Source organism: Sus scrofa, chromosome 14 (assembly GCF_000003025.6).
Source record: "Sus scrofa isolate TJ Tabasco breed Duroc chromosome 14, Sscrofa11.1, whole genome shotgun sequence".
Lineage (NCBI taxonomy): Eukaryota > Metazoa > Chordata > Mammalia > Artiodactyla > Suidae > Sus > Sus scrofa.
This window is the reverse complement of record NC_010456.5, coordinates 108,285,444-108,312,485: the sequence shown is the minus strand read 5'-3', so window position 1 is coordinate 108,312,485 and position 27,042 is coordinate 108,285,444. Positions and strand designations below refer to the sequence as shown.

Sequence of the window (27,042 nt, the reverse complement as noted above, 5' to 3'; positions counted from 1 at the left end):
GGGGCAAGGTATTCTAGGTGAGGGAATTCAAAGAATTGTATTACCATTTATGGTAAGACTATAAGTTAAAAAATCAGAATTCCTTAAATGTAATATAAACTGAGTAAGCCATCAGTGGTTAGAAACAAAGAAAAAGAGGGCAACTTGGTAGAAATAAATAGGAAAATCTAAAAGGAGGGAGAATGCTTTAAATGCTTTATAGCACAGGCTTCTGACCCCACCCTACACCTACCACTCTTTAGCTGAGGGACCATAAATGAAATCCCTAATCTTTCCAAATCTGTTTCTCCACCTGAAAAACAGATAGTAACATCAAAAGGCAGGGAGTTCCCCTGTGGCACACCAGATTAAGGATCTGGTGTTGTCACTGCAATGGCTCAGGTTGCTGCTGCAGTGCTGGGTTTGATCCCTGGCCCAGGAACTTCCATATGCTGTGGGTGCAGTCAAAAAAACAAACAAAAAAAATCAAAGGGCGCTTGTCTGGCACATAGTGAATTCTCAACATATGGTTGCTCTTAAGTAACATTAATAAAACAAAAACCTGTCTTCTCCATATTTAGATACTATCTTATTTCTTTAAATTTATGAACCACTCGATGAGATGCAAGGTGGGAAGAAGGAGATGATCTACAAGAAAGTTAAAGAAAGATTCAATACTAAATATGACGTCTGGGATTTGCTTCAAAATAAGCTAGTGGGAATGAACAATGGCCATTAATTGACATGGCTGGTGGTTTACTATGCTATTCTTTCCACTTCTATGTATACTTGAAGTTTTCCAAAATGAGAGATTTTTTAAAAAATCCCTTTTCCCTTTAATTAACATGGTTGGACAAGAAAACAAGCTCTAGCATCCCTTCTACCTTGGATAAATCATGTATCTAAAAGATGGAAAGGCAGGTAAAGGAGAACAGCAGAATATTCCTATGGGTAGGTATAGAGGAAATTACCTACAAATGACCTAGAAAATATGGCTATATTAATTGGAAGGGGAGCATTCAGGTAAAAGCCCACAAATAAAACCCATGCTATGGAATAATTAAAAGAATTACGTGAAAAACAAAAGAGCAAACTGAACATAACCGTGTCTCAATTTTACAAATTCAACGATTCCTTCCTCTACACACATGGTACATCTATTTCTGAAACCTGTCTAAACCAATAATAATAAATGTATCAATAGAGGAGTTCCTGTTGTGGCTCGGCGGGTTAAAAACCCAACTAGTATCCATGATGCAGGCTGGATCCCTGGCCTAACTCAGTGGGATAAAGGGATCTGGCATTCCCACGACCTGCAGTGCATGCAGAAGACTTGGCTCGGATCTGGCGGTGCTGTGGCTGTCATGTAGGCCTCAGGTCCATCTCAGATTCAACCTCTAGCCTGGGAACTTCCATATGCCACAGGTGTGGCCCTAAAAAGGAAAAAAATAATAAAGAAAAAAAATAAATGTACAAATGGAGCATGTTTCTTACATTAAATCAGAGATGTATTTTGTTTTAACATGAAATATCTTTTTTGTAGTAAATTCACCTTTTCACATATGGGATTTTCTTTTACCAAGCAAGATACTACCTGTAGATTCTTTAAAAATTAGTTTTTTCTTCCCTTTATATTGGGAGTTTAGGAGAGGGAAATATACATGGCTTTACCCTCTGGAAATCTCTAAGAAGTGAACTAATAAGAGAAAAATACACAATAATCATTTAATAATGATGCTAATATAGTTCAGATTTTATGAAAAATAACCTAATCATAAGAATGAATGACAATTACAGACTACCTAGTATTACCAATGAGGATGAAAATGCTCATCATACAACAGTTTTTACAATAATAATAATTCTCATGGAAAATAATACTGGTGTTCATAACTTCTAATCCCAAAAGTCAATCGTGATGTGTATATCATTAACAGAAGTAGAAAACTACTACGTAGTTTCATACAGCAATTGGAGCAAATTAAAAAGTCTGCTTCTGGAAAAGTTCAATTCTGTGTTTCGTTAAAATATAAAATTATTTCTGTGGATAAGAAGGACGCATTTAGGCTGAGGGAAATCCCCTTATTACTTTAAAAAAGTTTTATTACTTGGTGTTTCCAAACTGACCAACTGTTTTTAAATACCCATCTTTATCTTTCTACATTTCTAAAATAAAGACAATAAAATAATTTGCAAGTTTCCTAAAAAAAAAATAAAACGTGCTATGCAGATGCAAGATGATTAACACCAAGAACACTAGAAACAGAACAGACTCAGACCAACTGTCCATATAGAGAAAAGACACCTTCACCCAAACCTTTGTTACATACTATCCAAAACTCCAGGATAGAAGAGATTTGAATAAAATGTTTTACCACATTATGTGAACTTGAAATATGAACCCTCACCACAATAAAGAACTCAGATTTGGACAGTACATGCAAAGCATATCTGTGTTATTATAAAACTCTTCATCAAATAACAATTTTAATAATTCATAGAAAAGGATGTTTAAGGAAGACTTTACTGAGATAATTCTGGTTCATTCTGATCACTCCATTACTATATCCACTATTCCCTTCACAAGGTATGCTGCAGATATCTTCTGATCTGTAATTATTCTCAAATTGAGGGTATGATGAGGAAAAAAAACTTTGCCAATCACATATTGATATGGTCTAATATCCAGAATCTTAACAACTCAGTATTCTACAACTCAACAATAAAAAGACAAATAACTTAAAAATGGGCTAGGGATCTGAACAGACATTTCTCTGAAGATATACAAATGGCCAAAACAAGCACAGGAAAAGATGTGCAACACCAGTGGTCATTAGGGAAATGCAAATCGAAACCACAATGAGATACTACTTCATACCTACCCACTAGGATGCCAATAACCTGAAAGACAGACAGTAACAAGTGTTGACAAGGGTGTGGAGAAAATGAAATCCTCAGACACTGCTGGTAGGAATGTAAAATACTGCAGTCACTTTGGAAAACAGTTTGGCAGTTCCTCAAACTTAAAACAGTTACTATATGACCCAGCAAGTTCACTCTTAAGTAAATGCCCAAAAGAAGTGAAAATAAACGGCCACACAAATAATGCTACTAATGTTCACAGCAGCTTATCCATAATAGGAAAAAGTGTAAACTCAACCATCTCGACAACTGATAAATGAGTATGCAAAATGCAGCATGTCCATACAATGCAGTATTATTTAGCCATAAAAAGCAATAAAGTGCTGATACACGCTACTACATGGATGAAACCTGAAAACCACTACGAAGCCAGACACAAAAGACTACACAACATAATATTACATTTATATGAATTATCCAGCATAGGCAAAGCCACAGAAACAGAAAGTAGATTAGGGGTTGCCAAGGACTGGGTCATAAGAGGAATAAGAAATGAGGATAGGGTTTCTTTTATGAGCATAAAAGTGTTCAAGAATTAGTGATGTTTGCACAACCTTGTAAATAAACTAAAAACCACTGAATTGTATACAATCAAACAGTGAGTTTTATGGTATGTAAATTATATCTCAACTAAAAAAAGAAAAAAAACTCAGGGTATGGACCACTGGACTTGGGATACTCCTTGCATACAAGAAACTGTCAATAAAGTTAGCTAGTAGTTCACAATGGAATTATCCCAAAAGCCATGGGTAAGTGTAAGAAAGAGTAAAAAGACTGTTTTAAATATTTGCAAACAGAGTAAAGATCATTTGGAGGTTAGTGATGCAAAGTCTTGAACTTGAAACTACAAAAACTAACAGGCTTTGTTTATTCACATCTACCTAATATCCAGATGCCATTCAGCAGATGGGTAGACATAAATGAAACAAGAATCAAGAAGTTGTTCAGGGGCACATCAAAACAAATCAAGCCCCTTTGATGAGCTTTCAGAGCCAATTTTCAAAGCAAGAAAGAAAATAAATCTCATTATTTTATATATACCTTTATTTGCTGTAGAAAATACTTAACTGTTTCTAAATGCCAAGTCCAACCTCTAAGGATGAAAATGTGCCAACATTAAGGGTACTCAAAAAATGAATATGCCACTGATTTTAGGCAATTCCGAAAACAAGTTCTGAGCAATGAATAACCCACATCCTCCAAACGAGCTTACTTGGAAGAGACACTATTGTGGTAACAATACTGTCTCTGCCAAGGTGATTTAAAAAACAACCTACGTCGTTATTGTAGAGTTTTACAATGGGAAGCTTTAAGCGACATGAAGGAACCATTCCTCCCCTGAGCTAAGGAGAGATGTGTTTTGCAAAGCCCAAGTTGCTTAACAAAGAGCCTGTACTTTTTAACCTGCATTTAAAAATCCAACAATCTATCTCTGCAAACCTATCACATATACATCCTCTACACGAATCAGGGACTGCAGTTTAAATAGACAACTCGTTCTTGTCTTTTTGCACTTTTGCTTACTTGTTTCACATGACAGGAATGCCTTTTCTATTTATCAACATGAAGCAAAAATCCAGCACCCGTCTTCATGAAGCCTTCCTTCATCACCTCAACTTAGCTGATTTCTCTCACTTCTAAACACCCCCAGCATTTGCACCATCATATGGCACATTCTGCCTTGTACTGAATATACCATATTTTCTCTAAGGACGAAAAGTTCCTGAAGGGTAGGGGAGCTTCCCCAATACCTTTGTTTGCCCATAGTGCTGATACAAGGCAGATGCTTAATAAATATTTAAATAAAGTATATACTTAGACCTAACTGCCTTTTGCTCCTAAAACAGCACCTATACAAGTAACTAAGTGAGGAGGCAGGTATTCAGAAGCGGCCTAATTCTTACTTTGCAAGAAATTCCATGCCATCCTGCCTATATAACCCCATGAAGCTAAAAAAATTAAGGCATTATTGAAATGCTTCCTAGAACTGCTCCAACTATAAGCACATTTGAGGGAATTAGGGCAATTTTAAATAACTCTAAGCCAGAGACACAGCCTACTATTCTTTTTCAGCCAAGCTAGAGCTAAGGTGAAATCATCACAACTTTCCCTAGTTGGGAAGAGCTTTCTGAGAATATAGCAAAGATGAGGAGCAGTCAAGCAGTAAGTTACATCATATTAGGCAGCAGAGAACCTCGATCTTCCTGGAATGGAAGATGATCCTGGCCCCAGAGGACACCTCAATAATCACCTGGTTACCAAATATCCATCTTGATCATAATCATTGTCTGAACCTGCTAACTTCAATTCAATGAAAACCTAGTAATAGAAACACCAACACCTCCACAGTCCTGACTCTCACCCCACTCCAAAAAAACAAAAAAAAAAGGGAGAAAGAGAAGGGAGAATTAGATTTTGGAAATGAGTTAGATTCACTTTTAATCCAAAGCCTGCTATAAATTAAATACATTTAGAAACCAAATTACCCTAAAGTCAAGATAATCAGTCAAGAGAATCAAATAGAAGGTTAATTGTTCAGAACAAAACCCATTAAAATAAAAGAGGAATTATTACATCTGCTAGTGACAAACAGTTGCCTTTTGGAGTGTATATAAATGAGGATCTTCTATATAGAAAGTTAATGCTACAAATGATTTACTTAGAACTCTCAAAGAGCAAAATTACATACCATAAAAAAGAAAATACAAGACCCAACCTATTTTAGTCAGGAGACTATCAAGTGTATATTACCTCAGATTAAAATACTGATCTTCAGTCTGAACTGTAAATAATGTCTTTAACTTTACTACCTCGAAAGTGGAAATTTGCAGTTAAAAGCATGTTTTTAGAAAACTGATCACCAGATTAAAATCCTTCCTTTAAAAAAAAGAATCTAAAAATTGACACTCGACTCAGATATTTACAGAGGAATTTTATTAGTTTAAAAAAAAAAAAACCCCAAAACACCTTGTCAAGCAGCAGTAACTCACTACTAACACTAAACACTGACTGATTAAAAAGGAGGCCTGAGGAAAAAGGAAAGGATTCAAAGCAAACAAAATTAGAATATAACCATCTAAACTAAAGCAATAGTAACTTAGAAATTTATAGGGTTACAGCTGTCAATTTCAAAATCTTTTAAAAACTAAAAAGCCCCACTGGGGGAAAAAATCATTAAAAAAATGAAACAAATACAAGAACTAAAAATTCCTCAAAATAATTTTAGGATTTTATATTAATTCACAAATCTGAAAACTCATTATTAATCTCATGCCTCTCAAAACCTTCTACATGCCTTTATAAAGTCTCTTATATGATGGCTACAAATAGTACATAATTCAAAAAGTGCAAATGCTTATGTAACATTTCAGCAAACGTATGATGGGTTTCAAAGAATAAAACAAGCAAAGATAGAGCAAATGATAACTAATAACCAAAAGGCTGGTTCCTGGAGGGCAGAGCTAAGCTTGGATTGGCAGGAGGGTAATTTTAAAATATGTCCACAAGACAAATTATAGCAAAAAATGGACTCCAGCCTTTATTATTTACACAAGTGTATCTTTTAAAATGCACTTTTAACCTTTTTAACCTTTGGACAACCAAAATGATATCAGATACCTTAAAGCATTGTTGCCTATATTAATTTTGATAATTACAATCCAATTCTTAACAAAATTCAGACATTTTCATAATGAAGACCCCGCAGAAATGGAAAGGCTTACATTCTCAAACTAAAGGTTACCTTATTTTTCACTTGTTTAAAGTTTCAGTTTTGTTTTTTAACCTATTACAGAAAACATCCCTTGTGGGACACTGGAAAGGGCATACCCTCCTGTCAAGCCAGAAAGCTCAAACACAAAGACACTGAGCCAACCAAGTGCTGTAATTCTTCCAAAGTGAGCTTCTCCACACCCCCTCCACCCTTCCCCCCAACAGATATGTCTATTAAATCAGTGTCTGTTCTCCCCCTCGCACAACAAAGAGAACTTCTCACCGCATGAAATTGCCGCTGAATGGACACCAGAAAGCAGGATTTGCATAATTCCTTCCAACGAAACCCTGTCGGGAAGGAGGGGATGAGGGGCCCAAGCGAACGGATAGAATCTCCTAGATTCTGTTGGTAAGACCAAGATTATTCCCCACGGTGGGGTGGGGGGTGGGAATTCTGGACCTCCCCGAGGACTGGGCGTGGGAGACGGAGGACGACGAGCGAGCATTTCCCCACACATCAGCAGCACCGAAGCAAAGATGGGGAAATAACAATGCTGGAGAACAGGAGAGTCAGACACAGGACGGACTGGGGCTAGGGGGCGGCGGGCGGAGCGGAGACACCAAACGGGCCACTTACTTTTTGGAGGGGGGTTAAATATATGAGTTAAGCCCTTATGGTCCCGCCGGCCGCCGCACAGAGGGAAACGGGACCTTGGGAGAGAAAAACAGACAAAACACATAGTGTGAGAGGCGCTGCTCGGCCGCCCGGCCCCTCCCGGAGCGCCCCGGTCCACACTCCCTCCTGCCCGCGGGGGAAAAAGCCACTCGAGGCGCCCCGAGGTCCGGGAGGCGAGGGGGGGGGGCGGGGCGGACGAGGCTCTTCGTGCGGCGACGGCTCCGGAAAATCCCCCAGAAGAGCACAAGAGCGACCCCAGCTCCGGCTTCCCGGTCGGACCGGTCCCACCCCCCCCTTCCTCCCGCCGTGCACACACTGAACACAAATACACACACACCGACCCGAGCGTCGAGGATTAACTCCCCGGCCGCTGCCGCCGCCGCCGCCCGCAGAGGAAGTGCAGCCGCTGCCCCCCGCGGCCATGACACCCCACTTGGCTCGGTCAGGCGGACCCGGGGCCTGTGACAGCTCCGGCTCCCTCCGCCCCCATCTCCACCTCACGCCTCGCACACGCCCGAGCGCCCGCCGCCCGTGCACGCGAGGCGAGGGGCGCGCGCTGCCGCCGTGCGTGGGGGGAGGGGCAGCGCGGGACGCGGAAGGCGCCGGCCGCAGCGGAGGAGGGGACCAAGCTGCGGCCCAGCACGCGCCCCCGCCCCGGGCACCACGGGACTGGCAGCGGCGTCCCCCGTCAAGCGGCAACGCTGCGGGACGAGTCTCCACAAAAAGCCAGCGGCGGCGCCGGGCCGCCGGGCAGGGAGGGAGGGCAGAGAGAGGGAGGGGAGGGGAGGGGCACGCGCTCCCGCCCAAGAGCCCTCCCCGGGGAGGGCGCGCAAAGAGGAGGGGCCGGCGCGCGCGCTCGGGCCCGAGTGGGGAAAGCCCGCCCGGAGGTCGCGCGCGCCCGCGCTCCGGGGGGTGGGGGAGGGGGACGCCCAAGCCAAAGAGGGCGGGCGGGCCGGAGCGGCAATTGCTGTCCCGGCTCCCTCCCTCGTCCGGGGCGGCCGGCGGCGGGGCAGCCCGAGGTCCGGAAGCGGCTGGGGAAGAGTCTCACCTACACAGTGAATGAGCTTGTGGCGCCACGAGTCCAGTTCTTGCCGAAAGCCGCGTCTCTCAACGGAGCATTGCTGCCGCCTACACACCCTCGCCATCTTCTGCCGCCCGCCCGGCCCTGCCTCCGCCGCGGCCCCGCGCACGCCCAGCCGCGTCGCCCGGGGCCGCGCACGCACCCGCGGCCTGGGCGACGCGCCTCCCGCCGGGGGCGGTGCGGGGGCAGAGCCGGCCTCACCTCGCTTGGCCCCGGCGTGGCCCGGGGGGCATCCTGGGCGCGCGCCTGCCCCACACACGGCGCGGCGCTCCTCGCTTAGCTTGCGGTCCCCGCGGTGCTGAGCCGCGGCCGCCGCCTCTGGTCGCCCAGGAAGGAGCCTTCCCACGGCAGGAGCTTGGCCCCGCCGGCCCGGCGCCGCCGCCGCGCTGTCCCCCAAGGCCACGGCGGTCCCTTCTTTCCCTTCCCGGGGCTTTTTGTTTCTTAAACCAGCCTCATTTATCACTTCCAGCCTGCCTTTCGCCCGATACCAACTGTTGCAAGTTCTGTGGTAACTGCTTCTCTGAACTTCTGGGTCGAAACTGCTCCTCCCAGGAGCCTGTTTAAGAAGCAGAATAAGAATAAATGCCTGGATGCCAGTAGAAGCACTGAGCCCTAAAGTTTTTCAAGGTGAGAAAGATACATTTTATTAAGTCACTGAAAGGCAGTCGGCATTCGGGAACCCAGTTTAAAAAAAAAAAAAAAATCAAACGTTTTAAATGTGAAAAACTAGATTTCTACTAGCAAGGCAAAATTCTAAAGTCGGCATATTTAGAACCCCTCCTGTGTGTGTGGAAAGGGGTTTAAGAAAATTGTGCTAAAGTGCGAATGATATTTCAAAGAAGTACTTAATTAATGATAATTAAAGCAGAGTGTTGCAAAGTGGCTTAATATTTCAGGAAAGGACTCGAAGAGAAATATTTCCGATGACAAAGGGGATTTTTCAGTTGAAAACCTGGAATTATCAAATCACCCTGCGCAGGGCACTAACTGTTCCGTTTAAACATGATCCTGATCTTAATTATTTGACTTATTTGGGAGAAAAAGAGAAAAGAGAGGGAAAAGGTGAAACTAAAAGAGAGAGAAAATGCAGCGGGTTTGGTTGAGATGGGGTGGGAGCGGGGGCAGAATGCAAAACCAAAAGAAAAACCGGTATAGATCCCTCTTCACCAGTAGGCCCAGTACCCTAGGATTCTGATCTCTTCCCCACCTTTGGGGTTTAAAATTAAGGATGGTGTATTCCTGCTTTTAGATATTTAAATTTAAATTTGAAGGCTTAATTTTAATTACTATAGTAGGTAATACAAAGTCATTAGACATGGTTGACATCAAGGATCCCATTGGTGTATTGATTTTTGTCCTTTCAAAGGCTGTGGCCTTGGTTCTCTGAACCAGGTACTTGTGGAATCGCCTGTCCATCCATAAGGAGATGGATTGGGTGGGTCTCTTGGGTAGGAGGGATTTGAGAGGTATGGATAGAAAGGCACCTTTAGCCCCCTAAATCTTAAAAGCAGTCATGTTTCCATTCTCAGAAGTCCACAATATTTCATTGGTTAAGAGTATGTCAAATAAACATGAACAAGCTATTAAGTCAGGAAGTATTGAATTTCTTTGTACATGAAACTATCCTGAGTGGTGAGGGGATAGAACAAAAACAAGATAAAAGATTGCTGTGGACAGCCATCCTGCACGTAGGATGGCGAGATGTCGCCAACCTGAAACTTTCTTCACCGCTAGGTGGTGCGTTTGAGTCTTTTGTAGCTTTTAACCAAGTCTATGGTTTTTGGAAGTATGTTTCATAAAGTTTGAAATAAATGAACAACATACAGCTCTAAAATGAGTTAACAATGAGTGTATTTTCCAATTATCCCACCTAAGTTGTTTAAAAAAAATCATCAAACCGGAGTTCCCGATGTGGCGCAGCAGAAACAAATCCTACTAGGAACCACGAGGTAGCAGATTCGATCCCTGGCCTCACTCATTGGGTTAAGGATCCGGCATTGCTGTGGCTGTGGCGTAGGCCGGCAGCTATAGCTCCTATTTGACCCCTAGCCTGGGAATCTCCATATGCTGTGAAGGCAGCCTAAAAAGCAAATAATAATTATAATAATAAATAAAAATTTTAAAAATCATCAAAACCAAGGGTATTATTTCCTCAAAACAATCTCTTTAAGAGTCTCAGACATATAGATTAAGAGGATCCTAGTGACTTCAAAGATCAACTTTAACATGAGATATATATTCTCTAATTTTTTTTCTTTTTTAAAGATGTTGAATATAGTTCCCTGTGCCATTTGGTAGGTCTTTGTTGTTTATCTATTTTATATATAATGGTGTATGTATGTTAATCCCAAACTCCTAATTTATCCCTTCCACCTTTCTCCTTTGGTAACCACAAGTCTGTTCTCTATGACTGTGAGTCTGTTTCTGTTGTGTAGATAGGTTTACTTGTACCATATTTTATTTTATTTATTTATTTGGTCTTTTTAGGGCCACAACCATGGCATATGGAAGTTCTCAGGCTAGGGGTCGAATTGGAGCTACAGCCGCCAGCCTATATACCACAGCTACAGCAACACCAGATCCGAGCTGCATTTGTGAACTACACTGCAGCTCATGGCAACACTGGATCCTTTAACCCACTGAGCAAAGCCAGGGATCGAACCCACATCCTCATGGATACTAGTTGGATTCTCAACCTGCTGAGCCACAATGGGAACTCCTGTTCTCTAATTTAAGGTAGGGAATTGGAAGCCCTAACAGGTGACTTGAGCAAGGTTATGTAGGTGCTAGGTAGAAGGAGGGCAACAAAAGCCAGAAGATAGGTTTCCCAATTCCCAATTCAATCTGTATTCTACTTTGAATTTTAATTAGTGTTCACTGATTTTAAATTGGGAACCAACAGATAGCTGACCTCTTACAAGGTCTATTTGGAAAAAAGGATAAGGGGACGCGTAATAATATTTATTAAGTAACTACTGTATGTTTAGCATTGCAAGTTTATTCTGTGGGAATAAAAATGCCATAAAGTAGGTATTATTTTCTACCTACTTTTTACATTTTCCAGATTAGAGATTGGAGATTTAGAGGGGTTAAATGCCTTTGTACAAGGTCACAAAGCTACCAAATTGCAGAACCAGAATTCTAATTAAGAAGTCTCTGACTCCAAAATAATCTGAAGTGTACTGAAAGTAGAAACAGGACTCTGAATGCAGAGGATATATTCATTCTGTATTAAGAATTGATGTTCTGTTACACAGGTGATTAGTTTGACAAACATTTTGAGCTATTATATGTCAGGCAGTGTCCTAAGCAGGTGAGGACACATAAATATCTAAGGCATATTTTCTTAGACCTCTAATGCTTTGGCTACCCTGGAATAGGGCCTGAGCTGCAAGTTCTTTCCCACTCTGGGGAGAGTCAGGCAATATAACACAATGGTTAAAAGAATAGAATCTGAAGACAGCTTGTCTCTATTCTGATTCTATCCATGAGTAGCTATGCAGTTTTAACATACTTTTCTGGTTATCACGTTCCTCATGTGTAAAACAAGAATGGGGTTTGTGTGAAGATGAAATGAAATTTTAGTCATGTACAGCAGCTAACATATCAGTGGCATGAAATGAGTGTCAGTTCTTGTGATTAGACCTTCCTAAGCTCCTATCTGTTTGTCCAGACTGCAGGGTGACAGGAAACCAAGGTGCTTGTGCAGTTTGGAGTCAATCTGTGACAATATGACAGAAGACCAGCAATGACTGGCCTTTGAAAACAACATTCTTTGAGTCATATTCTACAGTTCTCACAATGGGTAGATGATAGGGAGGAACAGAATACAGAAAGGACCATGGAAGGTGGGGTGTAGACTTTATGAACCATAGGACTCGTTGGTCAGTATTACATCAAGCTTGTGTCTGATTAGTTGGAGGTAGCATGTAATAGGATGAAATGGATTGGGGCCGCTAAGAAAGAAAAGACAACCTCATGGGAAACTTTTAAAAAATATAGAGAGTCAATCATTGACAGATACTTTTTTGTTTCTTTTTCTTTTTTTGTTAACAGCCACACCTGTGGCATATGGAAGTTCCCTAGCTAGGGGTCAAATGGGAGCTGCACCTACAGGCCTACACTGAAACCACAGCAATGCCAGATCTGAGCCGCATCTGTGACCTATGCTGTAGCTTGTGGCAATGCCAGATCCATAACCCACTGAGTGAGGCCAGGGATCAAAGCCGCATCCTCACAGACAATATATTGGGTTCTTAACCCACCGAGCCACAATGAGAACTCTGACAGATACTTTTTAAAACACTTTTCATTGGATTAAGTCATTATTTCTCACAATAACCCAGTCAGTTATCCCCATTTTTGTAACAGAGCAGAGAGAGATTAATTTGTCCAAAAAGTCACACAGGTCATAATAGATTTGGATTCAAATTCAGGCAATCTGATTGCAGAATCAGCTCTTTAACCTTTACACTATTTTGCCTCCAATTCTATTCAGGGAAATGGGACTTAGAATGAGAGATAAGACCCAGACAGACAGAAGGGAAGCCCTGTCCCTTGGTGGAACTACTCATGTTGGGGCTCTTCTTGCTTAGTGAAAGATTTTCAGAGTTCCTCTCTTCTCTCTTTGTCTGCCTGTGGCCTAGAAAATCATATGACTTCATTGTGTATGTGTGAAATTTATTTTTCTTTTGAAGTTTTATTGAGATACATCTCATGTACTATTTACCCACTTAAAGTGTATACTTAGTGGTTTTTAGTATATTCCCAAAATTGTGCAACCATCACCACAGTCACTTTGAGAGCTTTTTAATCAACCCAAAAGAAACTTAGTAGAATATTTCATTGTATAGATATACAATGTTTTATCTATCCATTCCAGTTGGTGGATATTTTGATTATTTACACTTTGGGGGCTATTATAAATAATGCTGTTATGAATATGTGTGCATACATTTTAGTGTGGGCATATGTTTTATGTTTATTTTAAACATGAATATATATCTACTTTGAAATAATTTCAGATTACAGACAAGTTGCAAGAACTTCCGTATCTCCCCACTTACGTTCCCTAATTATTAATATCCTACCACATCTGCATTCACTCTCTGTATGTATCTACATATATGGTTTTGTTGGTTTCGTTTGTTTGTTTGTTTTTGTCTTTTTGCCATTTCCTGGGCTGTTCTCTCGACATATGAAGGTTCCCAGGCTAGGGGTCCAATAGGAGTTGTAGCCACCGGCCTACACCAGAGCCACAGCAATGTGGGATCCCAGCCGTGTCTGCGACCTACACCACAGCTCACAGCAACGCTGGGTCCTTAATCACTGAGCAAGGCCAGGGATCGAACCTGCAACCTCATGGTTCCTAGTCCGATTCGCTAACCACTGAGCCACAATGGGAACTCCCTGGTTTTGTTGTTTTGATTGAGTCTTTTTTTGAACAATCTTACAGAAATCTGTAGACTTGATACCCTATCAGTCCTACACATCCAGTGCATATATTCACAAAACAAACACTCTCCTTTGTAACCATTATATAACCTTCCAAGTCAGGGAATCAACATTGATATAACACAAACGCCATTAAAATTTCACTTTCTGTCTTAACAATGTCTCTTTTCCTTTTCTGATCCAAAATCCTATCTAGGAACTTAAACTGAATTTAATTGTCATGTATTTTCAGTCCCCTTGAATCTGGAACAATTCCTGCCTTTCCTCCTTTTTTATGACCTTGACAGTTTTAAAGAGAACAGGGCTTTCATTCCATTGGATGATCCCCAAGTGAGTCCATCTACTACTGTTCCTCATGACTAGACTTGGACGATACATTTCAAGAAAACCATAAAAATGAGGCTAGGCTCTTTGCATCTCCCTGGGTCTCATGGTGTTAACTCTTTACACCACTGTGATGAGAACTCTTCATCTGGTCTTCTCCACCATAAAATCACATCATTTCCTTTGTACTTGATAAATGCTTTTAGGGACATATTCTGAGATTGTGCCAACCTTCATGTCACTCACCAGCTCTAACATCCATTTATTCTTGCTTGAATTACTCATCACAATGGTAATGATCAAACAGTGATTTTCTTTATCATTTCTTCTCTATTTACCAGTTAACATTCTATTATAAACAAGAGTTTTCCCTTTTACTTCTTTGCTTGTTTATTTTCTTATTTCAATATGGACTCATGGACTCCTGTCTCATTCAGTGGGTTGTAGTTTTTTACTGTAGTTACTTATTTTCATGCTCAAATTGTCCCAGATTTGACCAGTGGGAGTCCCTTCAAGATGACTTCTGTTCTGTTGGCATATCCCTGTTATTCTGTAAACATTTCCTTACTTTCTGGGACAAATAGTTGTTCTGGGATAATTTCTCTGCCTCAGCTCTGAAATCAGAAACAAGATCTGGGAATTCCCTGATGGCTCAGCTGGTTAAGGATCCCATGTTGTTGCTGCTAAGGTGTGAGTTTGATCCCTGGCTTTGGAACTTACAAATGCCGTGGTTGAGGCCAAAAACAAAAATCAAGATCTGGACTTGCAGCGTGTTTACTGCTACTGAGGTATCATGGTGCCTCAGTTCTATCAGCTGTCAAAGTGAGGAAATATATATAATTATACATATATATATATATATATACACATACATGCATATATTTATATCTATTTCTAAATCTGTCACTAAATATTTTAAAAACCCTGAGTTTACATTGATGCAGTCAATTCCAGTCCAACACCTCTAAGTACTTGTGAGCCTTTCCTGCTCTGTATTTGTAAATCTCCCTTTGACAGTGAGAAACCAGGCTCCCATATTTTTTTCATATTGATACGCGCGCGCACACACACACACACACACACACACACACACACTTACTTGCTTGACGCCCTCTGTATTAACAATCTCCTGACCACACTGGGTGCCTCACTGGTCTGCTACCTCTGCAGCTCCTTTTCCAGAGCATCGTCTATTTGACCACCACCTAAATGTCATCTACTTGGCACACCACTACCCTGTGGATGTCAATTCTCCCCACATTGAGTGACATACATTCTGTGCCATTCCAACCAGTATTCCAAAAGGAACACCAAAAAAAACCTTCCAAAATTTATAAAGAAAAGTAAAGACCTAGGAATAATTATGACATCAATTTTAAAAAAAGAAGAGTATGTTAGACATGGAGATGTGCAGCCTAGATCCTCCTTTGTGCAAGAACATACTGCATAGCTGTGGGGAGGGCAGCCACTAAGCAGCTTCCAGCTCTCAGCAGCTTCCAGCTCTCAGCTGCTGGGAACTCTCTTGCCCAAGGTTACCTCCTTCCAGGGCTGCCAGGATATGGTGACTAAGAGCAGATGTGCTGTAAAATCTGGCCATTTCAGCTTGATGCAGCACACTCTGGTGATTAATGCTGCTTGTTCCAAAATGCTTCACTGGGTTGGCTGATCAACCTGCATCTTAGTTCAATTACTTTCTCTGCCCGGTTCTGCTTCCCTCCCTTCCCTGTCACAGGTGCTAATCTTTAATAAACCTTCTGCATCCCGAAGTCCACCTCTGCTTCTGTTTCCAGATAATCTAACATGTGGCAAGGAAGGATTCACTCTGCTAGAGTGGTACCATCATTACTGTAGTACTAGCGTAGGAAGAGGGTCATGGAGAATAATATCTTTGTGGCTTTGGTATGGGAATAAGTTGTAAACCAGACCCCCCCCCAAATATTTTACATATATATATATTTATAGAGAGAGAGAGTGAGTATTTATTTTTTTGGCTGTGACCATGGCATGTGGAAGTTCCCTGGGCCGGTGATCAAACCCATGCCACAGCAGCGGCCTGAGCCACAGCAGTAACAATGCCAGGTCCTTAACTCATGGAGCCACCAGGGAAGTTCTATAGTATATTTTAACATCAAAATCAATGGTCTGTAAAGGACACTATACACACAGATTTATATCAAGAATTTAACAGATACTTGATATACTGGAAGAAGATATCTGTAACATCTAAAACCAATAAGAAATTTAATATCTAAAATATACAGAGAAATATTTCAAATCAGGAAAAATATAAGTAGCCTAATGGAAAAATGGAAAAGACCCTAATTGGGAAATTTAAAGGTATAAACACCATATGGCCCATAGGTGTATGAAGAAATACTAGGTTTCACTAGTAATCACAGGAACACAAAATAAAACTATGAGATGAATCTAAAAGTTGTCAAGTTTATTGAGAAGTAGGAACCCTTACATGAGAGCATTAGTGGGTGCAGCTGCCCTGAGAGCAAACTGGCCAGACACAGCTGTGCAGATCCCGTGATCCAGGGTCTTGGGGCTGGAGTCAAGAATTTATTTTTTTATATTTTTTATTATTTTTTGGCTTTTTAGGTGCCAAGCCAGCGGCATATGGAGGTTCCCAGGCTAGGGGTCAAATTGGAGCTGTAGCTGCGGGCCTGCACCACAGACACAGCAATGTGGGATTTCAAGCTGTGTCTGCGACCTACACCACAGCTCACAGCAACGCCGGATCCTTAACCTACTGAGCAAGGCTAGGGATGTGAACCTGCATCCTCATGGATACTAGTTACCGCTGAGCCACAACAGGAACTCCTGAAGGCAAGAATTTAAATTTGAATAGTCTATTACAGAGATGATTCCAGGAAACATCAGTAAGGAGTGGGAAGTGAGACAGAAGAGAAGAAAACCAATTAAGGATGCATTCTTGAACAAATTACTGGTATGGGCAACTGGAGTTAATCTCTCTGGGGAAGTCTGAGACATAGTGCCTCAGATAAACCCACCTGAAGAATGAAGGGACTGGAGTATTTATACATGAATCCCTTTAATCATTGGTTAAGAGCTACTCTGAATGCAAGGGAAAGATTAATTTCCCAGACTTCTGCCTGCCTTGTTCATGGGCAGAGCAGGCTCCAGGAGCCAGAGAAAGCCCTCAGCTACAGAGATGCAGGTGCTGGTAAATGGTAGTCTTGAGCAGCTGTATAACAAAAACGGTAAGGTCCAAGGGCATAGGAGTAGGGTATTAAAACAGTATTTGCTGCACCCCGTAATCCTGCTCCATTCTGGCTATTAGAATGTGGGTATGAGTGGTGATGCATGTCACTAATATTAAGTGGAATTTTAAGATTATGGGGTATTTTCCAGATGACAATAGAATTAATCAACTAAGGTATAAGTGGTTTCAGGAGGATGTAGGGATAAACCTTAAATATCTTTAGCATTATTTTTTATTTCTTTTATGGAGTGAGTGAGCCTCTTTTCCATAAGCCCTCAGAATCTTGTCCTATGCTGATCAGTAGTTCCCTAAATATTTTGTTCATCTGCTTTTCAGGAAAAAACAAACAGTTCATTATTTTCTTTGTTAGGTGATTGTAAGAAAAAAAGAACCACCAGAAAGAAGTTGTTTATAACTTGGTGGCAAACAAAGGTTGTTTTCATGGAAAACTTGTTACAATTTTTAAAGCCTGAAAAGGTATAAAATGCAACTGAGTCAGGCAAAATGAAAGTACACAGAAGCAAATGAAGTTCTCAAAGTTTTAATTTAAATAAGAAATATGAAGTTTGGCGTTCCCATTGTGACTCAAGTAACAAACCCAACTAGTGTCCTTGAGGATGTGGGTTTGATCCATGGCCTCACTCAGTGGGTTAAAGGATCTGGCGTTGCTGTGAGCTCTGCTGTAGGTCACACGTGGCTCAGATCAGGCATTACTGTGGCTGTGGTGTAGTTTGATTAGACCCCCAGTCTGGGAACTTCCGTATGCCATGAGCGCAGCCCTAAAAAAAAAAAACAAAATAAATAAGTAAATAAGAAATATAAAGTTTGATAAAATCACTAAAAAGTACTTAAATATCCTTACTGAACTTTAGCAAAACGCTCATTTTAAAATTTATATTTAATAATTTTCCCATCTAATGAAACAGGTCCTCATTCCTGATAGACCTTCTAATTTGTTTATATTTAATCTTTTAAAAGATTGGTTGTTCAAAGCCAGTGTGCCAGCTACCCAAACAAATAGGTGACCTCTTCTAGTTAATGAACTAATTGTGAACAGAAATGCGTGGGGGGAGCGTCTTAAGATGCAGGTGCAGAGTCGTTAGAAGTTTAGACCAACTTCAAGGATGGATGCAGAATAGATAGAGCTGGGCATAGAATTCACACCTGTTTGCTCCTTTATACAGTGGTCTTTTAACGCAGGCCTATGGGAGTATGCTATGTTATGCTATGCTGTGAGATAATATAATAGGATACTAGGTTATCATAAAGAGTGGTTTGATCATTGTGGGTGAATCTTATGTTCCTTGCAAGGAATACAGTAATTATTACTGCAAAAAGACAATACAGACATCAGTTTAGGTTAAAAAAAAATCGGAGTAACTTATGTGAATTTCTGGAATAATAATAGGAGCTTTATTATCACTAATAATGATAGAAGGACTAATAGTCCTCACTACTTATTGGGTGAGGACTCTAACCTAAGTCCTGAGCTAAACACCTTTTTCATGTAATACTTAAAATAATTCTACAAGTTAGGTACTATTTTAAAATCTCATTTTAGAAGTAAGGGAAATAAAACATGGAATTGTATTCTCTACTCAAATTCACACAACAGGTAGATGAAGGAATTTGAATTCAAGAGGTTTCAACAATTTGGTTTTTATCTTTTTTACTGTAGTGCATCACATATCAAGGTAAATTCTAGCTTGGCTTTGTATGTGTTGAAATATAGCTGTCAAACTTCCCGTCAAACTTTCCTTTTATTTAATTAAACATTGTGCTATTGACATTTAACAAATACTTATCCACTAAGTCTTTGAAGTTTTACATCATTTTATTAGGATTTTTGTATTTTCAGAACGTGAAAGCTCTTGGGTTGACTAATAACTGATATTTTGAAAGATGATAAAAGCATTAGAATATATTTAATAATTCCATTAACCAATTCACACTCTTTTCCAAAAATAAATTCCTGTTACTATTCTTTTATTTGGGATTTCTCCCTGAAATGCGTTTTCAAAAGTTCGAGCACTGTCATTTGCCACTAAAACTGTACTATGCTCAATGACTTATGTGGTTACATATGCTATGACTCTTATTATTTTACCTAAAGCACTGTCTATAATTTCTTCTCAAGTATTGTCTTATTGATCCAATAACAGCTGTTCCCAAATCAACTGAAATGCAAAAGCAGCAAATTCTGAGGCACACACTGTGGAAGATTTGAAGTATATAGATACAGTACAACATAAAACAAAGGACAGTTCATCTATTCTTGGAATGGGTGACATTTCATATTCAGAAGAAAGAGAATAAGAACACTAAAGTGATGAATGACATCTTGATCTTTCTCTCACAGTCTCTTAAAAAAAAGAAAACAATTTCCAGAAGTTGCTTGCAATTGATGTCACCTCAGTATAAAAAAATTCCCTTTACACCTCTTCTCAAAAATTACTCTGTACATCTCTCTGAATGCTTTTATTCTCTCAATCAGATTCTTCTTGACAGATGCTCTCCTAGAAATAGTGTTAATGATGCCAGTACGCTTTAGGTGTTCCAAACAGATAGATATTGCTACACAAATGCTTTTTCATATTATCTGACACAATTGATTCTGGAAAACTCTATTGGTCAGTTCTTTGATCCCTTTCAGAAATTTGAGGATCATAGTCATCATTATATCTTTGAAATTTGATGGATATCTCTTTTGGGAGTCAATTTTCTTTATTACCTTCAACAAATCACTGAATTCTCTGGCCCTGGTTTTCTACTTCTATAAAAGGAGGTTGGATTGGCTAGTTTTTTTAAAGAGCTTGAGTTGCCTAAGTTATTAGGATTCATCAATGTCAAGTACCTGAAAATTTCAAATAAATATTTTGTATTTGCAGATTTTAACAAAATACCACAATATGTTACATAGAACTGCAAAATCATAGTAACACATACTATGGTAATATTAAAATAAGTAAACTGAGCTTTGTATGAATCCATTTCATTTTAATTTGCTGTAATATTATAGTAATTGATATTTGGTTTTCATTGGGTAGTATAACATATCTAGAGTTTAAAGCGTTAGAAGTTTTCTAGGAGGAAGATTGTATATGTAGGAAAATTACGCCTATCTCTTGGCCAAAGCCATCTAAATTTAGTAACACCAAGAGGGAAACCCAAAACAACTAATAGCAACAAAACCTAACAAAATAAGTTTCAAAACAAAAGGATTGTAAAATAAATTTTATGTATCCAGTTACCAGGTGTTGTACCAAAATAGAGAAATCCTTTTTTTTAACACACACAAACATACACGTACACACATACATTTATATAAAACATTTATATACATATTTTTAACATTTATATATATAAATGTATATTTTAATTTTCATTAAAATATAGTTGGTTTACAATGTTGTTAGTTTCAGGTGTATAGCAAAGTGATTTAGTTATACATATATAAAATATATATTCTCTTTTTACATTATCTTCCATTATAGGTTATTATGAGATATGAGATATTGAATGTAGTCCCCTATGCTGTAAAGTAGGTCCTTGTTGGTTGGAAAAACCTTTTGCAGGATCTTCACAAAGTGCTCAAAATGGCAGAAATTCAAGCCCATGTGAAGACTCTTAAGGCAGTGGACAATAAGAACAAAGTTTTAATAAACTGTTAATGGAAAAAGCAGAACCAAATTAATGTTCAACAAAGGGAATTGGGAGTTCCCATCGTGGCACAGTGGAAGCAAATCTGTCTAGGAACCATGAGGTTGTGGGTTCGATCCCTGGCCTCACTCAGTGAGTTAAGGATTTGGCATTGCCAAGAGCTGTGGTGTAGGTTGCAGATGCAGTTCGGATCTCTTGCTGTGTCTGTGTCTTAGGCTGACAGCTGTAGCTCCAATTAGACCCCTGCTGGAAATCTCCATATGCCACGGCCCTAAAAAGCAAACAAACAAACAAAAAAACAAAAAACAAAGGGAAGTGATTATGTATGTAGTGAGACTGCCTTTCCCAGATTACCATATATATAGCTACTAGAAAGTATGTTCTAGAAGAATATTGGTTGACAATATGGCACAGTATGTTCACCACATGTTTCTAGTTCTCTCCACTTCTGGACATGATGGCATTTAATGTCTGGTCCCTTGTGACTGAGTGGACCATGTGACCCATTCTAGTCAATGAACCAATTATGAGCAGAAGTGATATGTATGACTGCAGGTTGGGTTATCTGAGTGTTGATGTAACAGCCTCCTGACACTTTTTTCTCTGTGGAATGGCAACCAGAAACATTCTAGGTGGTAGCTACTCTGTCAGCTTGGGTCCAGAGTGATTCTGGTGAGCTAAACCATTCTGCTAACGTTCAGTGAATATATACTGTGAGCAGATGTCCTTAAAATACTGACATTCTGGGGAGTTCCCTGTTGGCTTAGCCAGTTAATGATCTGACATTGTCATAGCTGTGGTGTGGGTTTGATTCCTGGCCCAGGAACTTCCACATGCTGTGGGCACCGCAAAAAAAAAAGGAAAAGAGTTGAAATTCTGAGATTATTTCTCACCTTAGTAGAAGTGCATAGTGTGTTGATATCACAAACTGAACACAGCTGTTCACAAACTGAATATCTAGGTCAAGCTTGGGCCCAGTCCTTGCGTATCCCTTCCTGTAAGGGAAACTATTATCCTGACTTCTAACAGCATAGATTCGTTTTACTGAAATTCTACAGTATGTACTTTTGGAAGGGCTTCTTTTGCTGAATATTGCACCTATGAGATCCATCTATATTGCTTCCTTGGTTTGTGGTCCATTTTTTCTCATTGACCAATATTGCTCATGGTATGAATGTATTAAATTTTATGTTTTAATATTGTTACACATTTGCATAGTTTCTGTTATTTCACTATTACAGTGTTCCAGTGAATATTCTGGCACGTATATTTTCATGAATATCTGTTTGCATTTCTGGGCATATACCTATGAGTGGAATTGCCCAGAAATGCAATGCGCTTGTAAAGTTAGTAAGTATTGCCAACTAGTTTTCCAAAAATAGTTTCATCAGTTCATACTCTCGCCATCAGCAGAGAAGTGTTTTGGATGCTCCAATATCTGGCATTTTTTTACTTTTTTATTTTGGCCATTCTGGAGATAACTAATGACACTGAGTACCTTTTCACATATTTATTGGCTATTTCAGTACTTTTTTTTTTTTTTTTTTGCCACACCTGTAGCATATGAAAGTTCCCGGGCCAGGGATCAAATCCAAGTTGCAGCTGTGAACCACGCCACAGCTATGGCAAAGCTGGATCCTTAACCCACCGTGCTGGGTCAGGGATCGATCCCCCACCACCACAGAGACAGTGCCAGACATTAACCCACTGCACCACAGTGAGAACTCCAGCTATTTCAGTCTTTTTTTTTTTTTTTGGTAAGCTATCTAGTCATCTTCTGCCTGTTTTTCTATTAGGTTGTCTTTATATTTCTTTATATGTCCCTTATTTATTTGTTTAAATTGTTTATTTATTTTTAGGGCTGCACACGCAGCATATGAAAGTTCCCAGGCTAGGAATCGGAGTTGCAGCTGCCAGCCTCTGCCACAGCCGCAGCAAAGCTGGATTTGAAAAGTGTCTACAACTTACACCACAGCTCACAGAAATGCTGGATTCTTAACCTACTGAATGAAGCCAGGAATCGAACCCACATCCTTATGGATACTAGTTGGTTTCCTCCTACTGACCCACAATGGGAACTTGTTTATATCTCTTATTTATCAAGTTATTTTTACATATAAGTTCTTTGTATATTCTAGATATGAGTCTTTTGTAGAGTATATATATTGTGAATATCTCTTCCCATTCTTTGCATTGGTTTTTCATTCTCATAATAGCATTTTCTTTTTGAACAGAAGTTCTTAATTTTAATATAGTCCAATATATCAAAATTTTTTTTTGGTTAGTGCTTTTGTGTCTTTGTTTTTAAAAGTTTTGCCTACTCCATGGTGAAGATGTCCTAAAAATTTTATTGTTTTATTTTTCACATGTAGATCTGCAGTATATTTGGAATTAATTTTTGTGTGTAGAATGAAGTAATGATCAAGATATATGTTTTCTATGTTGTTAGCCAATTGCCTAAACACTATTTACTAAAATATTGTTTTTCCCATGGTAGTGTTATCTTTTATCATAAATCAGATGACCATATATGTTTGGGTGTGTTTCTGGCCTCTCAGTTACATTCCACTGATCAATTTGTCTTTCTTTGCACACTGTGTTAATTACTCTGCCTTTATAATAGGTCTTAAAGTCAGGTAGTATAAGTCATCTGGTGCTATTTTTGTTCTTCAAAATTGCCTTGGCTATTCTTGGCCCTTTGAAATCAATCCGAATTTTAGAATAAGCTTGTTGATTTACACACACACACACACACACACACACAAAGTCCCTGCTGGGGTTCTGATTAGGATTGCATTGAACTGTCAGATTAATTTGATATTTATTTGGTATTGATATTTTATTTATTTATGACAATATTGAGTCTTCCAATCCATGAACATGATCTATCCTTCTATTTATTTGAGTATTTAAAAATTGATCTCTGTAATATTGTGTAGTTTTCAAGGTAGAAGTTTCACATATCTTTCATTAAATTTATTCTTAAGTGTTTCTTTTTTTTATGATATTCCAAGTGGGGCCTTATTTGTTTAATGCTATTACATATATCTTATTTTTAAATAGACTTTTTGTTTTGGAATAATTTTAGATTTACATAAAAGTTGCAAAGATCATACTCTCCATCCAGTTTACCTTAATGTTAATATGACCATGGTACATTTGTCAAGGCTAAGAAATTAATATCAGTTAATAGTTAATAGTATTCTATTAACTAAAATACAGACTTTGTTTAGATTCAGTAGTTTTTCCATTAATGTCCTTTTTCTGTTCCAGGCTCCAGTTAAGAATGTCACAGTGCAATTTGTCATTATGTCTTCTCTAGTCTGTGACAGTTCATCAGTCTTTCCTTGCTCCTCCTGACCTTGACACTCTTGAAGAGTGCTGGTCAGGTATTTGTAGACAATCCCTTATTTCGTGTTTGCCCGATGTGTTCTCATTGTTAGATTGGGCTTATGGGACCTGGAGAGGAAATCCACAGAAATGAGGTGCTCTTTTTAGTGCATCATATCAAGTGTACATGATACCAATATGACTTATCATGGGAAGATGCTAGTCTTGATCACTTTAAGATGACATTTGTCAAATTTGTTTATTCATTTATGTATTGACAGATATGTAGGGACAGTCAGTTAATGGGGCTTGTGTTAGTTTGCTAGGGCTGCCATAACAAAATACCACAAGATTGAGTGGCTTAAACAACAGAAATTTATTATCTCACAGTTCCCACCAAGACTGGTACATTTATCTTCATTTTGATTAAGTTCAAAGTGACTTCTAATTTCTCTTTTGATTTCTTCATTGACCCGTGGGTTATTTTGAAACATGTTTTTTGTTTGTTTTATTTTTTATTTTGTTTGGCCAGGCCCATGGCATGTGGAAAGTCCCGGACCAGGCATCAAACCTGTGCCCCAGTAGTGACTCTAGCCATTGTAGTGACAACACTGGATCTTTAACCCACTCTGCCGCAAGAGAACTCCCAGAAGCCTGTTATTTTGTTTCTAAAAATTACAATTTTTCTATAGATCTTTCTGTTATTGATTTCTAATTTAATTCCATAGTAACCAGAGAACATATTGTGTGATTTGAATTGTTTAAATTTATTGAGACATTTTTTTACGGTCCAGAATATAGTCAGTCTTGGTAAATGTTCAATGGGCTCCTGAGAAAAATGTATATTCTGGTGTTGGGATGGGTGGAATCCAGTAGTATCAGAGTGCTGCTGAAGTCTGCTATATTTTTGCTCATTTTCTGTCTATTTAATTAGTCGATCTACTCAATTATTGAATTAAGAATGAGATACTCTAGATACCTTGGTGACTCAGCAAGTTAAGGATCTAGGGTTTTTGTTGCTGTGGGGCAGATTTGATACCTGCTGGCCTGGGAACTTCTGTATGATGCAGGCACAGCCAAAAAATAAATACATAAAAAGAATGAGATGCTCCAAAGAGTACTGAAGCCTTTAATTATTATCATGGATTTGTCTATTTGTATTATGGTTTTGGTCTTCTCATGACCAGAAATTGCTGCCAGATATTGTGTATAAAGAACCATGACCATATTATGCTCCAGTGATATTATCTTTTCATTTTTTGGGCTGAGGAAGAGGGCTTATCATCTCATTTCAGTCTGGGGGTGAGTGTTGAGCGTAGGGCGGATACAGTGAAAACGGGTTACAGTTTTGTTTAGACTCAGCCTATCTCTGATTTATTCTCTTTCCTAGGGAAAGAACTTCCAGAGCTTTTAATTGAGATACAGAGGTTTGTTTTCTCTGAGGTTTTCCACAGATTTTCTGTAGAGTCTGCCTTCAAACGTACTGTATGTGTATTTAGTCTCCCACTCCAAGCAGCTTCAAAATTTGGCATATATCTTAAAGGGATATGGAGACTGGATATCTCCATTTCCCCCTGAAATATCCAATTTGTCTTCTTCGGCCCCACATACATACCAAAATCTAATTTCCCTGTTCCTTGCCCCCAGGGCCAACCCTAGATTCTCAGCCTTCAACTATAATTAGTTAGGTGTCTCTAGGGCAAAAAATATAGATCCTCAGTGTCATTCGGCACCCCCTTTACCTTAACCTATTTTACCTATTTTACTTTTGGACCCTGTTACTGGTAGATACTGTGTTAATGCTTTCTGTTTTCAAATTTATATCTAAATCTTTACTCAGATGTACGCTTTACCTTGTTTACCGTGATTTCACTGTTTTTAGAATATAATATAAATCAGTTTTCAAATGCATATTTTACCTTCTGACCCTGAAATGCACATGAATCATTAAAAAAAGAAGAAAAAAAAAGGAAAAAAGAAGCAGTTTTCCAGGACTTTGAATTCTGTCAACATGGGAGATTTGATATTATTTTTATATTGTACCCTGCTACTCTGAAACAAGGGGATTTTGGAAGAGGTTAATTTTTTTTTTAATACATCACAGGATTTACAATAAAAAAAGAAAATCTTTAAGCAATCTCTAATAAAAAGTAAGGTGAAACCAGGATGGGAGTGTGTGAAACAAGGAGCCAGGAGGTTGAAGTTGCCTTGTGGCACAACAGGTTAAGGATCTGGTGTTGTCATCGCAGCAGCTTGAGTCCCTGTTGGGAACTTCCATATGCCAGGGGTGCAGCCAAAAAAAAAGGAGCCAGGAGGTTGATATTGCCCTAAGAGTAAATGTAGATATATCAGTATGTCAATTGATCGGTGACCAAGTCATGGACTAGTTCCAAATAGGTTTCTTGAAAATGACATTCCTAAATAAAGAAAGATATGTTTAAAAAAGTTAAAGTACCGTCCTAGGATAGTAGGAGCTATTAGATCCCGTTAGAAGCATCAAAAAAAAAAAAAAAAATCCCAGTTTAGGCCTGTGGGATCCCCAAAGATAAATAAATATGATCTGATAATCAGAGATTAGCAAACATGGGAGAAAATAAGTCACTATGACTATGAGTCAGAACAGCAAACAATAGATTTAGACCTCATGATATTCAGATATTGGAATTATTAAAAAAT

The 27,042-nt window shown here is 39.3% G+C and overlaps 2 protein-coding genes across 16 annotated transcripts in view; one reads left to right on the top strand and one right to left on the bottom strand.

Annotated features, from left to right (window-relative positions):
• LOC100627422 (ligand-dependent corepressor) overlaps positions 1 to 8,476 on the bottom strand; it is a 139,567-nt gene extending 131,091 nt beyond the window's left edge. For 7 of the 15 annotated variants that reach the window (XM_021074305.1, XM_021074304.1, XM_021074306.1 and 4 more), the window contains exons 1-2: positions 8,337 to 8,473; positions 7,250 to 7,323 (exon numbers count right to left, since the gene is read on the bottom strand). Coding sequence is in view for 5 of the 15 variants with exons in the window: in XM_021074298.1 (XP_020929957.1) it covers positions 6,896 to 7,130 (235 nt within the window). In the remaining 10 variants the exon portion in view is untranslated. The other 8 variants (XM_021074298.1, XM_021074311.1, XM_021074301.1 and 5 more) reach the window with 7 other exon arrangements.
• PIK3AP1 (phosphoinositide-3-kinase adaptor protein 1) overlaps positions 8,544 to 27,042 on the top strand; it is a 265,547-nt gene continuing 247,048 nt past the window's right edge. Inside the window, exon 1 of the mRNA XM_013983580.2 lies at positions 8,544 to 8,996. Within this exon, the coding sequence (XP_013839034.1) occupies positions 8,960 to 8,996 (37 nt within the window). The 5' untranslated portion in view covers positions 8,544 to 8,959. The remainder of the gene's footprint in view (positions 8,997 to 27,042) is intronic.